Source organism: Ictalurus punctatus, chromosome 19 (genome assembly GCF_001660625.3).
Source record: "Ictalurus punctatus breed USDA103 chromosome 19, Coco_2.0, whole genome shotgun sequence".
Lineage (NCBI taxonomy): Eukaryota > Metazoa > Chordata > Actinopteri > Siluriformes > Ictaluridae > Ictalurus > Ictalurus punctatus.
Genome location: NC_030434.2, coordinates 1597180 through 1608986, shown reverse-complemented (window position 1 = coordinate 1608986; position 11807 = coordinate 1597180). Strand labels below are relative to the sequence as shown.

The following is an 11807-nucleotide window of genomic DNA, read 5'->3' as shown; positions in this document are numbered from 1 at the left end:
CTACAGCGCAACTGTTCATGTGAAATTGAGGTCCAAAACCATTTCCATGGTACTTCAAATGGCAACATCCTCAGTGATCTCCAGGCTGCACTGCTTGGGGTCGTCCTCAGTCTACAGAACGTAGCTTCCAGTTCATGAGAGCTCCATCCAGAGCTAGGGCATCAGGATGGATCAGGCAGGTCCGGAGAGCAGCAAAGGGTTAGGATCACTGGCATCTCCATAAAATCACGTGTAGCTCGACAGAAGGAGAGAGGAAGAGGGAGATAAAGAGAGGGAGAGATTGTTAGGTATGCTTATTGTCCCGTAATGGATAAGACTGTGTAATTTGCATAAAAGAAAGTCTGTTCACGGTAAGCTTGACTAAACAAATATGTTTTAAGCTTAGACTTTAACACTGAGACTGTGTCTGATTCCTGAACACTAATTGGAAGGCTGTTCAATAACTGTGGGGCTTTGTAAGAGAAAGCTCTTTCCCCTGCTGTAGCCTTCACTATTCCAGGTACCAACAAATAGCCTGCACCTTTTGATCAAAGTAGGCGTGGTGCAAGAAGCAGTGTCGCAGGAAGCAATGTCGCAGGAAGCAGTGTCCCTCTAGCTGACGCTATCTTTTCTAAATTTCTATACATTAAAACTATAATAGTTTACTTTTATAACGTTTGCATTTATGACCGATACTATTTTAGATAAAAACAATTATAACGTTGTGCTGTTGTTAAGTTTTCATTAGATCTTACAAACATCCTCGACTAGCTTGTAGCCCACTAGCATCTTACTGCTAGCCTTGTTTACATTTCACATTTATCTCATTTACTGCTATTTTATAGGTGAATATGTCGGTTGTTTCTCCACCTTTAAGTGCAGATGAGGACTCGGTTGAGCTGCACATGGTGCTATTGGAACTGGAGCCCATGGAGAAACAGATCCGCGACCTACTCGACAAGCATGCCCAGCTGCACGAGCGAAGAACCGTGCTGGAAACATCTTGTGCTATCGCCTACAAATCTAAGGTAAACACGCAGCGTGGTACTACCACTCCCAGCCCCTCTATGCCATGTGTTTCTCTGTGCAGGGACCGTGCACCCAGGACATATCCAGCCCATGGGGGCAAACGACATCAGGCTGTGGCAGATGGAGGTTCTGAAGAGGGACTTCGGCAGTCTGACGGAGACGGTACGAGGCAGATCACCCACTACGAAGATCATCGTCTCTGGACCTCTGCCCACATACAGACGTCGAGTTGAAAGGTTCAGTAGACTTTTCACCTTAAATGAGTGGTTAATATCTTGGTGCAATGAACAAAATCTGCTCTTTGTTAATAAATGGAATTTGTTCTGGGAGCGTCCTAGGTTGTTCCGTGCTGTTGGCCTGCACCCCAGCAGCCTTGGAGTGGAACTCCTGTCAGACAACATCTCCAAGACGCTGCACACCATGTGACTACCTGCCGTAAGTACAACTTCCAACACCAACAACGTTTATCATGATCAATGTTCAATTAATAATTCAGCACTTGCAGTACATTCCATAGAGACTGTCTGTTTCCCGAGCTAAACAAATACATAGAAAATTTGAGAAATTTGTTTAAGTAACCTAATTAACATAAAATTAGATCATACCGAATGCACATCCAGAACCTTTGATCTGAAGCTAGGACTATTAAACATTAGATCTCTTACATCTAAGGCTCTTATTTTTAACAAAATCATTACTGATCAGGAATTTAATACAGTATAATGTGTTTAACGGAAAACTTTTTTGGCATTAAGGGAACGGTCCTCTCCTGGCTCAGGTCTTATTTGACCGATCGAATTCCACAGGGTTCTGTTTTAGGCCCACTGCTTTTTACTTTATATATGCTACCTCTGGGTCAAATTATACATAAACATGGAATTAGCTTCCACTGTTATGCTGATGATACACAGTTGTATGTTTCAGCGAAGCCAGAGGACAGACAGCAGCTTAGTAAAGTTGAGGAATGTGTAAAGGACATTAGACGTTGGATGCTTATTAACTTCCTCTTAATTAATTAAAGTACTTTTACTAGGAACACGTGTAGCTAGAAGTAAGCTTTCTGATCACATAGTAACTCTACATGGTCTTTCTGTTTGATCATGTGCAGCAGTAAAAGACATTGGAGTGATTATTGACTCCAGTCTATCATTTGAAGCTCATGTAGATAATATTACTAGGATAGCCTTCTTTCATCTCAGAAATATTTCTAAGATAAGAAATATATTGTCACTACATGATGCAGAAATATTAATTCATGCTTTCGTCACCTCTAGACTAGATTACTATAATGTCTTACTGTCTGGATGTTCCAGTAGGAGCATAAACAAGCTCCAGTTAGTCCAGAATGCAGCTGCTAGAATCTTAACAAGAACCAGAAGATACAACCACATCACCCCGATCTTATCCACACTGCATTGGCTCCCAGTGAAATAATGCATTCATTATAAAATACTATTATTGACCTATAAAGCACTGAATGAATGGTTGCTGCGATGGCCTTGGGACTGCAATTACCACATGCAGTTTTGCACTCGGGTCTCCTTTGAACAGTGGACTAGTTCAACAAACAGACATCATATAAAACCATAATGAACTTTCCTTTACTTTTACACTATCCGTTGTTACCCAGGTGAGGATGGGTTCCCTTCTGACTCTGGTTCCTCTCAATGTGTCTTCCTCATATCATCTTAGGGAGTTTTTCCTAGCTACTGTCGCCACCGGCTCACTCAATAGGGATAAATTCACACACTTTGCTTTGAGACAATTACCGTTGTAAAAAGCGCTATACAAATAAAATTGAACTGAATTGCATCATGAAAGACCAAAAGTTTGCTCAGGTACTGTGGCACAAGACCATTCAGTGCTTTATAAGTCAATAGTAGTATTTTATAATCAATGCGAAAATTTATTGGGGTGATGTGGTCGTTTTTTCTGGTTCTAGCAGCTGGTTCTGACTCTAGCAGCTGCATTCTGGACTAACTGGAGCTTGCTTATGCTGCTACTGGAACATCCAGACAGTAAGGCATTACAATAATTTAGTCTAGATGTGATGAAAGCATGAACTAATTTTTCTGAATTGTGTAGTGACAATATATTTCTTAGCAATATTTCTGAGATGAAAGAAGGCTATCCTAGTAATATTATCTACATGAGTGTCAAATGAAAGACTGGAGTCAATAATCACACCAAGGTCTTTTACTTCTGCACATAATGAAAGAGAAAGGTCATCCAGAGTTACTGTGAGATCAGAAAACTTACTTCTAGCTTTATGTGGTCCTAGTAGAAGTACTTCTGTCTTGTCAGAATTTAATAAAAGGAAGTTAATAAGCATCCAATGTCTAATGTCCTTTATACATTCCTCAACTTTACTAACCTGCTGTCTGTCGTCTGGCTTTGCTTAAACATACAGCTGTGTATCATCAGCATAACAGTGGAAGCTAATTCCATGTTTATAAATAATTTGACCCAGGGTAGCATATATAAAGTAAAAAGTAGTGGGCCTAAAACAGAACCTTGTGGGACATCAAATTTAACCTTGGTATGCGTGGAGAAGTCACCATTTACAATAACTCACAAAAGTGAGTACACCCCTCACATTTTTGTAAATATTTGATTATATCTTTTCATGTGACAACACTGAAGAAATGACACTTTCAGCTCTGGTGAACTCTATGCCCAAGAGGGTTAAGGCAGTGCTGGAAAATAATGGTGGCCACACAAAATATTGACACTTTGGGCCCAATTTGGACATTTTCACTTAGGGGTGTACTCACTTTTGTTGCCAGCGGTTTAGACAATAATGGCTGTGTGTTGAGTTATTTTGAGGGGACAGCAAATTTACACTGTTACACAAGCTGTACACTCACTACTTTACATTGTAGCAAAGTGTCATTTCTTCAGTGTGTCACATTAAAAGATATAATCAAATATTTACAAAAGTGTGAGGGGTGTACTCACTTTTGTGAGATACTGTATATCTACGAACTATATAGTAATCGGTCAAATAAGACCTGAGCCAGGAGAGGACTGTTCCCTTAATGCCAACAACATTTTATAGTCTATCAAGAATAGTATGATCTATAGTATCAAAAGCTGCACTAAGGTCAAGTAACACAAGCAATTAGACATAACCCTGATCAGAGGCCAGTAGTAGGTTGTTTACTACATAAACCAGCGCTGTCTCTGTGCTGTGACGGCGCCTAAATCCTGACTGTTACATTTCATGAATGTTATTCCTATGTAAGTACGAGCATAGTTGCTGTGCTACAGCCTTTTCTAATATCTTGGAGATAAACGGGAGATTTGATATTGGCCTATAGCTGGAAAGTTGACAAGAGTCGAGGTCAGGTTTTTTAATCAGGTGTTTAATAACTGCTAGTTTAAATGATTTAGGTATATAACCAGTGCTAAGGGAATAATTGATTACTTTAGAAGGGGTTTGATTACTCCCAGAATAATCTGTTTGAAGAAACATGTAGGTAAGGGATCTAGTAGAAACTTTAATGATTTGGAGTACAGTTGTTGTAGTCTTGTAGAATACTTCATTGGTTGCCAACCAGCAAGTAGACAGCACTGCAATCAACAATGTCTTTGGTGAGAATCCGTATGGTGAGGACAACTTGGAAACAATGTTGGCACAGCATGGTGTGCAGCAAGAGCAGTTAGAAGCTAAAGAGGAGGTCATTGAACAGGCAGTGATGGTGAAGCAACCACACATCAACCTTAACCAAAAAATAACACCACATGCTTCATGATATCCTCACAAGAATGACAGACTTGAAAGCCAAATATGTAATATGTACTATGTAATATGATTTCACCATAATGCTCTGCTGTCTGACTATGATTGTATTCAGTATGTTTAGATTTTTTTAGGATGCAAACAAGAAGCTGGCTGATCATTTCTAATTAAGCATGCTCGTCACTGAATCTTCAGACAACACTGGGAAAACATTTCGTGAAACTAGATATGGAAATGTCAGAGACTCTGTCTTACTAACATGCTGCAGCTGACTCGAGATATGTCCTAAACATTCCCAAATCCTAAAGACCCGAGCGTAGCTTCAGTCATCAGATCAAGTAGCTCGTTTTCTTTCTTTACACCACGAGGGAGGAACAGTGTGACCGAGCAAGTTGAGGTGTAAGGAAAATTATTGCCCCTTAACTCATACAACTGTATTTGATGTCGCTGTGGAAAGACAAGAGGTGGTGTGTATATTTAAATACATATACAGTATTAAATTAGACTGAAGTATGTGATTTATGCATTAGTATTTATTAATTGCGTCAACAGTAAAATTATCCATTTATATATTGGATATGTATATTACATTTAGTTCCACATGCCATGGTCAGAAATTTCCAAGACCAGTTTTATTTTAGACGTTTTGAGAATAATGGTGCATAAATGATATTAGAGAGCTTCATGGCGCCATCTACAGGTGCGAGTTGTTACCTGTTAGATAATCAGAATAAGAAGATGGCTTCAGCCTCATTATGTACATAAATAAATAAACACACTGTCAATTTATTACACACTGAAATTTATTAGGTTTAATTCTGAATATTTTGCTTATTTCTTATTTCCCGCCTCTATCTGACATGCTGGCTGATTCGGAGTGAAAACAGCGACTCTGGCAACCCCGTGTCCGAGCCTTCCTCCATCTTAGCTTTTCCTACCGCTTGTCGGTTTTCGTCACGAGCCTTTTTAATATGCATGAATTACGATTTCCATACGAAATATAAATCTATAAAAAGCTATTCTTATTAGTTGGTAACCAGTGGAGGAGCTGAGAGAAGGTGAAATGAGTCATATTTTGCCTGCTGTTTATGGCTGAAAAGTATGCAGTAAGACTTACTGAAGTTGCTTACTACACATGCTGTTGTATTTTGGCTCTTTTGCGATTTTGTTTGTTTGTTTATTTATTTATTTATTTATTTATTTATTTATTTATTTTTAAATATTTCACCAACTTCTTGGTCTGATCTCAACTTTATTCTTCTTTAACCATTCTTTGGTAGACTGACTCTAGTGCTTAGGGTCATTGTCTTGCTTCATGACCCACTTTCTCCTGAGATTCAGTTCATAAACAGATGTCCTGACATTTTCCTTTAGAAATCGCTGGTGTAATTCAGAGTTCATTGTTCCATCAGTGATGACAGTGATCCAGGCCCAGATGCAGCAAAACAGCCCCAAATCATGATACTACCACCACCATGTTTCATAGATCAGATAAGGTTCTTATGCTGGAATTCATTGTTTTCCTTTCTCAAAACATAACCCTTCTTATTTAAACCAAAAAATTATGTTTTGGTCACATTCACCACAAAATATTTTTCCAATAGCCCTCTGGCTTGTCCACATGATCTTTAGCAAACTGCAAAAGGGCAGCAATGTTCTTTTTGAAGAGCAGTGGCTTTCTCCTTGCAACCCTTCCATGCACAACATTGTTGTTCATTGTTCTCCTGATGGTGGACTCATGAACATTAACATTGTCAAAACAATGAAATGAAAAGATTCAGTAGTGTTATGATTTGATATGTCTAAAATGTTGCCTAGCAACCTCTTTACAGCTGAGGGAGACAAAATTCTGTGTTAAAACTGAATAGCATTCACCCAAGTCTCTTTTTAACCTAATATTTTATTTGTACCTGTTTATGTCATCATTATTGGTGTGAACTTTTACTCAAACGTTAAAGTGGGTGAATTTGGATAGTTGTTATCCATTGTGCATATGTGTAAATGAAAACATCATAATGCTCGCGCTCTACATACGAGCTCATAATGTAACTCATAAAGTAACTTCATTTGCATGGTGGCTTTATCACACACGCATCGCAGGCACAGCTTAGAGCTCATGTACTCACTGTATGAAAAATACCCTCTATTCTTGTGACATCAAGTAATTCAAGTCGTCTTATGACCTATATTGATTGTTTTTATTAGGATCTTTTATACTATTGTGATATTGTGATACGCGCGCATTTACACTTTTCATCCGGATCAACTCTTTAGGTGGGTAACAATTTTCTACAAACACAGGAGGTGAATTATTATTGTGATTTGGCCCAAAAGCTACTTGCACTGGCGCGCCTGTTGTTTTTATGGTCCTTTTATACAACTACTTTTAGTGTATTTGCACAGTATTCAACTGTAATATTTGTATTAATATATTTAATGTGCTATTGTGATGGTAAGTTTTGTCTATGAACAATATTTGTACGTTAGTGTAATTGTACTTTAGGCTAGACCATTAAGCTACATGGTATTAAAGGAGAACTAAGTTTAAATGTGAATTAATATGTAAACCAGGTGTGTCCTTGCTAAACAGACATCTGATAAACAGATTCAGTATGGGTTTTATGTATGTACGTTCATACTCATTGAGACTGTAGGTCGTATTTCAGGTGCATATCTGTGGTATTAAATACCTTATGGAAAACATCTGAAATGCTGCAGCTGGATGTCATTTTATCATCTGATTCAGTGTTCAATCAGCCTCCCTTTGCTCTCTGGGATCATTTCCATACCAGAAACCAGACACAGCCAGCAGAAGATCTAGGAATCTGGTGTAATCATTATTACACTGATGCACCTCTGATACTGTAAAGTAAACCAGCAAGATATTTTTACATAGATTATAATTAATCATAATTTAGTTTATCAAAATATGGTAATACCTGTGCAGTATATAATCTCAGAATAGCACTTTAAACAAGGCAGTGAGCTCTTTCACATTGCTGGGCTGTCCCGTCCCGATCACCTCGCTCTTCTATAGGAGCGCATTTCGACGACGTCACCAAAGTGCGGGTATGGAAGAGGACTGCGGTGTTTAGGGCGCATTTGGGACAAGGCCGCTGTGTTATTGTTCCAGGATAATCCTCTTCGCTCTCTCACAACTAATAGCGCTTTTACATCATCGTCTTTCAGTCTGCTGGGCTGTGGAGACATGTAGCAGCATCCCTCCTGACACAGCTAGGTTTATGAGACCTGTTTCTGCGGCGTTTTTAAAGCGTGCCGTGCTGGTAGGGTTTTTTCTTTCTTTTGTTGTTACGATTATACATGTTTCACATAGCATGATGTCGACTAATTTGAAATTATTTTATCAGCAAAGTGAGAACGCTTGAGATATCAGTAGTCAAAGTGCCGCAATGCAGGAAAGCACGTAGTGATCCGGGCTGATGCTGGTGCTGATGCTGAACTCTCAGGAAGGATGGGTTGGGCTGGGTGCGGGCTCTTTGCGTTTATTAAATAATCTAATTCTATCTTAATACTGCATAATTTATTGCCTTTCCGACGTAACATCATGAAGTGTCTGCTGAAGTGTTCAAGTTTGTTGGGCAGTTTGACGTCCGTATGAAAACAAAGCTACTAAATGCACAGTTTTAATTCATTCGCGTTGTAATTCTTAAATATCATGATGACAGTCACAAAGCGTTGAACTTGTGTTACAGTGCTACATTTTTTTTTTTTTAGCCAGTTATGGGTGGAAATAGGAGAAAGGGAGGTTATGCGAAGCAGAGCTATGTCTATGGAAAGCCAAAGGGCTCAGATAGAAGCAAAACGCAGTTTTGTATAGAGTTCATGGTTAAGCCTAGAGGTGTGCTTTTTAAAAATCTCACACCTGCCCACTCCTGAAAGAATTCTGACCAATTCAGTTATATTTGGTGACACGTGACACTATTTCCACACGTACATGCACACATGTTATGCAAGTGTCATTGTTTGCCACATTTAATCTTCTAGATGTACATAAGATATGTAAGTGAGTATCAGTTACATATCTTATGTACATCTAGAAGATTAAATGTGGCATCTATAAATGGCACGTCAGAGGCAAAACATGTCTGTCCATCTGGTTTCCAAGTCGAACTTTAATGTTTAGTGATTTCATGCACAGCTTTGTAAGACAGACGAATGAGCTCAGTTTTTCTTTGTTGTTATTGGGCAGCCCAATTCAAAAACTCTGACCTAGTGTATTCTGGGATAACCAGTGCTGTGCCAAACAGAGCATTCAGTGGCATGCCATGGGTGGCATGTCACTATCCAGTCTCACTCTGCGCACTTTGGATGGTTTAGAGCTTGTTAATGTGGCATGTCAGTGGACAAATGCTGACTGAGACTCAGAGGTCAGAGTTGAACATGGAGGTTCAACTCTCAGGTCATTATCAGCCTGGAAAAACCTTCCAGACCCTGCTGTAGACTGAGAATCCTCCATCCAGAAAAGGCTGTTCACTGAATTATAATAAGAGCTCTGTTGATGGACATGAACTTCTGCACTGACCGGTCACACTTCCAGGACCAGTGTTACATTTGGCATAACACTGTATGTGATACATTGCACACCGTACCCAGGTGATCAACAACACAGAGCACATCACACAGGGAAACTGCTATTTTAAACTGTTTTAAGTATCTCACCTGACACACTGGAAGTGTTGCACAGCTTTAAAAGAAGATGCCGGGTCAAACAGAATTGATTTATACATCAGCTTTCATTCTCTCCTCCATAAGCATGACCTTAATCTTACCCCAGCTGAGACATTTGTTCATGGCTGATGGCTACATCCAGACAGACAGCCAAATAATATAGACATATGAGTGTGGGCTTCCCTCATTGCTGTTATAATAAGCTCCACTCTTCTGGGAAGGCTTTCCACTAGATGTCGGGCGTGGCTGTGGGGATTTGTGTTCATTCAGCTACAAGAGCTTTAGTGAGGTTGAGGTCAGGCATTGATGTTGGGGGAAGAGGCTCCAGCTTCAGTTCATCCCAAAGGTGTTCAGTGGGGTTAACAGTAATTAATGCCAGCTTGTTAACTGTCTAGTCAACACGAGCAAGCAAAAACCACAACGGTGGCAGTTTACATACTGGCCCTTACAGACTCTGTCCATCGAATATACTGATCTCCACTGATTTGTTTGTCTGCTCTTCTATTCATTCCTAAACAAACACGTCATATCTAAGAAAACTCTCTTTTTTCATACAAGTATGTTTGAGGAGAAAAAGGAAAACTATTTACAATGATGTCCTTTAATCTCCGTTTGTGGGTAGTGCAGTAGTGGGAGACTTCAAGAATTTAAAAAGATTTTAATAAAAGTTGATATCAGACTGAAATATTGTAGCTCATGGGACATCAGTTGTGTCATCTTTGTATATTGTAACAAATAATAAAATTTGCTATATTTATAGGATTTATTCTACTTTTTCTCAGCCTCAGGACTGACAGTTGTGGAATCACAATGGGAGCCCCACTTGTGTTGTTGAGTTTTTTCTCTTTGCTCTTATCAGCAGGTGTGTATATGCAACTATACACATGTGTGTGTGTGTGCACTGTGTATGCATTTATTTTAAATGTTCACTTTGAAACGTAATCCTCAGCAAACACTAAAATGTCATCATGACTGAAAACATGATGAAAACAAATTGTTTGTTACTTTCCTTATGTAGATGCCATCAAACCTAGGTTCTTTGAGCCCAGAATCTTTGACAGTAAGTCACATCTGTTTCTGCTTCCAAAAACAGTGTAATACAAATATATGCATACAATCAGCCTTTGTTTCAGAAGGCAGCATCAGTGTAAATGCAACGCATTTCTCATTTCTATTGGTTGTATGATTTTACTATAAAGTTAATTTGTGTTTCAGAGGAGGCCACAGGTTTTGGACCCATATTTGAGGAGGAGCCCTTAGATACAGTATATGCTGAGGATTCTCCTGAGTCCAAAATCTCCATGAACTGCAGAGTGCGAGCCAACCCCCCAGCCACTGTCAAGTAATAGCTGCTTTTTACCAAGTTTCCACACTGTAAAACTGGATAGTTCATTTAACTCAAAAAATTTAAGGAAACTTAATTATCTAAAAATTTTCAAGTAGATAAAGCAATTTCTTTAAGCCAAATACACTTAAATATAACAAAAATTTAACACAAACTTTTTCAACTAAAATTCATTTTTGTTATATTTAAGTGTATTTGGCTTAAAGAAATTGCTTTATCTACTTAAAAATTTTGAGATAATTAGTTTCCTCAAATTTTTTGAGTTAAATGAACTTATCCGGTTTTACAGTGCACTTATTTCTTGGTTTTGCCTTCCATTGTGTCATTGAATCAAGCTTTTTGTTGAATCTAATCAATATCTTAAATAAATATCCATTTATTTTGCCAATAATGTATGTACAAGCAAGTATTTAGAAAAAAAACTGTACATCGGATATTAAAGAATATGCAAAAATATAGGTCTTCTTTTACCATATGTAGGTTTATGTTTACTAATTCTTTGCAGATGGTGGCATAATAACTGGGAGATTAAGCTGATGGAGCAGCCGGATGAACACTACAGTTTAGTGGGCGGAAACCTGGTAATCACCAATCCAGACAAGAATAAACATGCTGGAAAATATGTGTGTGTGGCCAAGAATGTTTATGGCACAGTCATCAGCAAAGAGGCCACTGTGAGGTTTGGATGTAAGTGATGCCTTTAAAAAAATGTTTCCACTTTAATTTAGTTTTTGCCAATCCAAAACTACCTAAAAGTTACTTATCAAATCCTGCTCTGCACCACGTTCCCTTTTCCCATCAAGCATGGCTTAACTTAACTCACGGATCTCTCAAGATACAAGGAAGACATGCGTAAAGACTCTTTTCTGTACAGGCACCCAGGTCGAGTGTGCTAGAATATTAAGTGATAAGAGATCACTAATCAAGTGCTATTTAACTGTTGATACTGCTGTAGCTTCACAGCCCTAATGTACACTCTCCCTCCTCTTATGCCCTCGTTAAGCGATATACTAGTAGAGGCAT

The 11807-nt window shown here is 38.7% G+C and overlaps 1 protein-coding gene across 2 annotated transcripts in view; it reads left to right on the top strand.

The window, feature by feature from the left end:
• Positions 1-1085: 1085 nt before the first annotated feature.
• Positions 1086-11807, top strand: part of cntn1b (contactin 1b) — a 33590-nt gene continuing 22868 nt past the window's right edge. Inside the window, exons 1-5 of one of the 2 annotated variants that reach the window (XM_017493837.3) lie at positions 1086-1443; positions 10222-10301; positions 10458-10499; positions 10655-10781; positions 11290-11471. In XM_017493837.3, the coding sequence (XP_017349326.1) occupies positions 1292-1443; positions 10222-10301; positions 10458-10499; positions 10655-10781; positions 11290-11471 (583 nt within the window). In that variant the 5' untranslated portion in view covers positions 1086-1291. Of the gene's footprint in view, positions 1444-7754; positions 8035-10221; positions 10302-10457; positions 10500-10654; positions 10782-11289; positions 11472-11807 lie in introns of those variants that run through there. The other variant, XM_017493839.3, reaches the window with a different exon arrangement.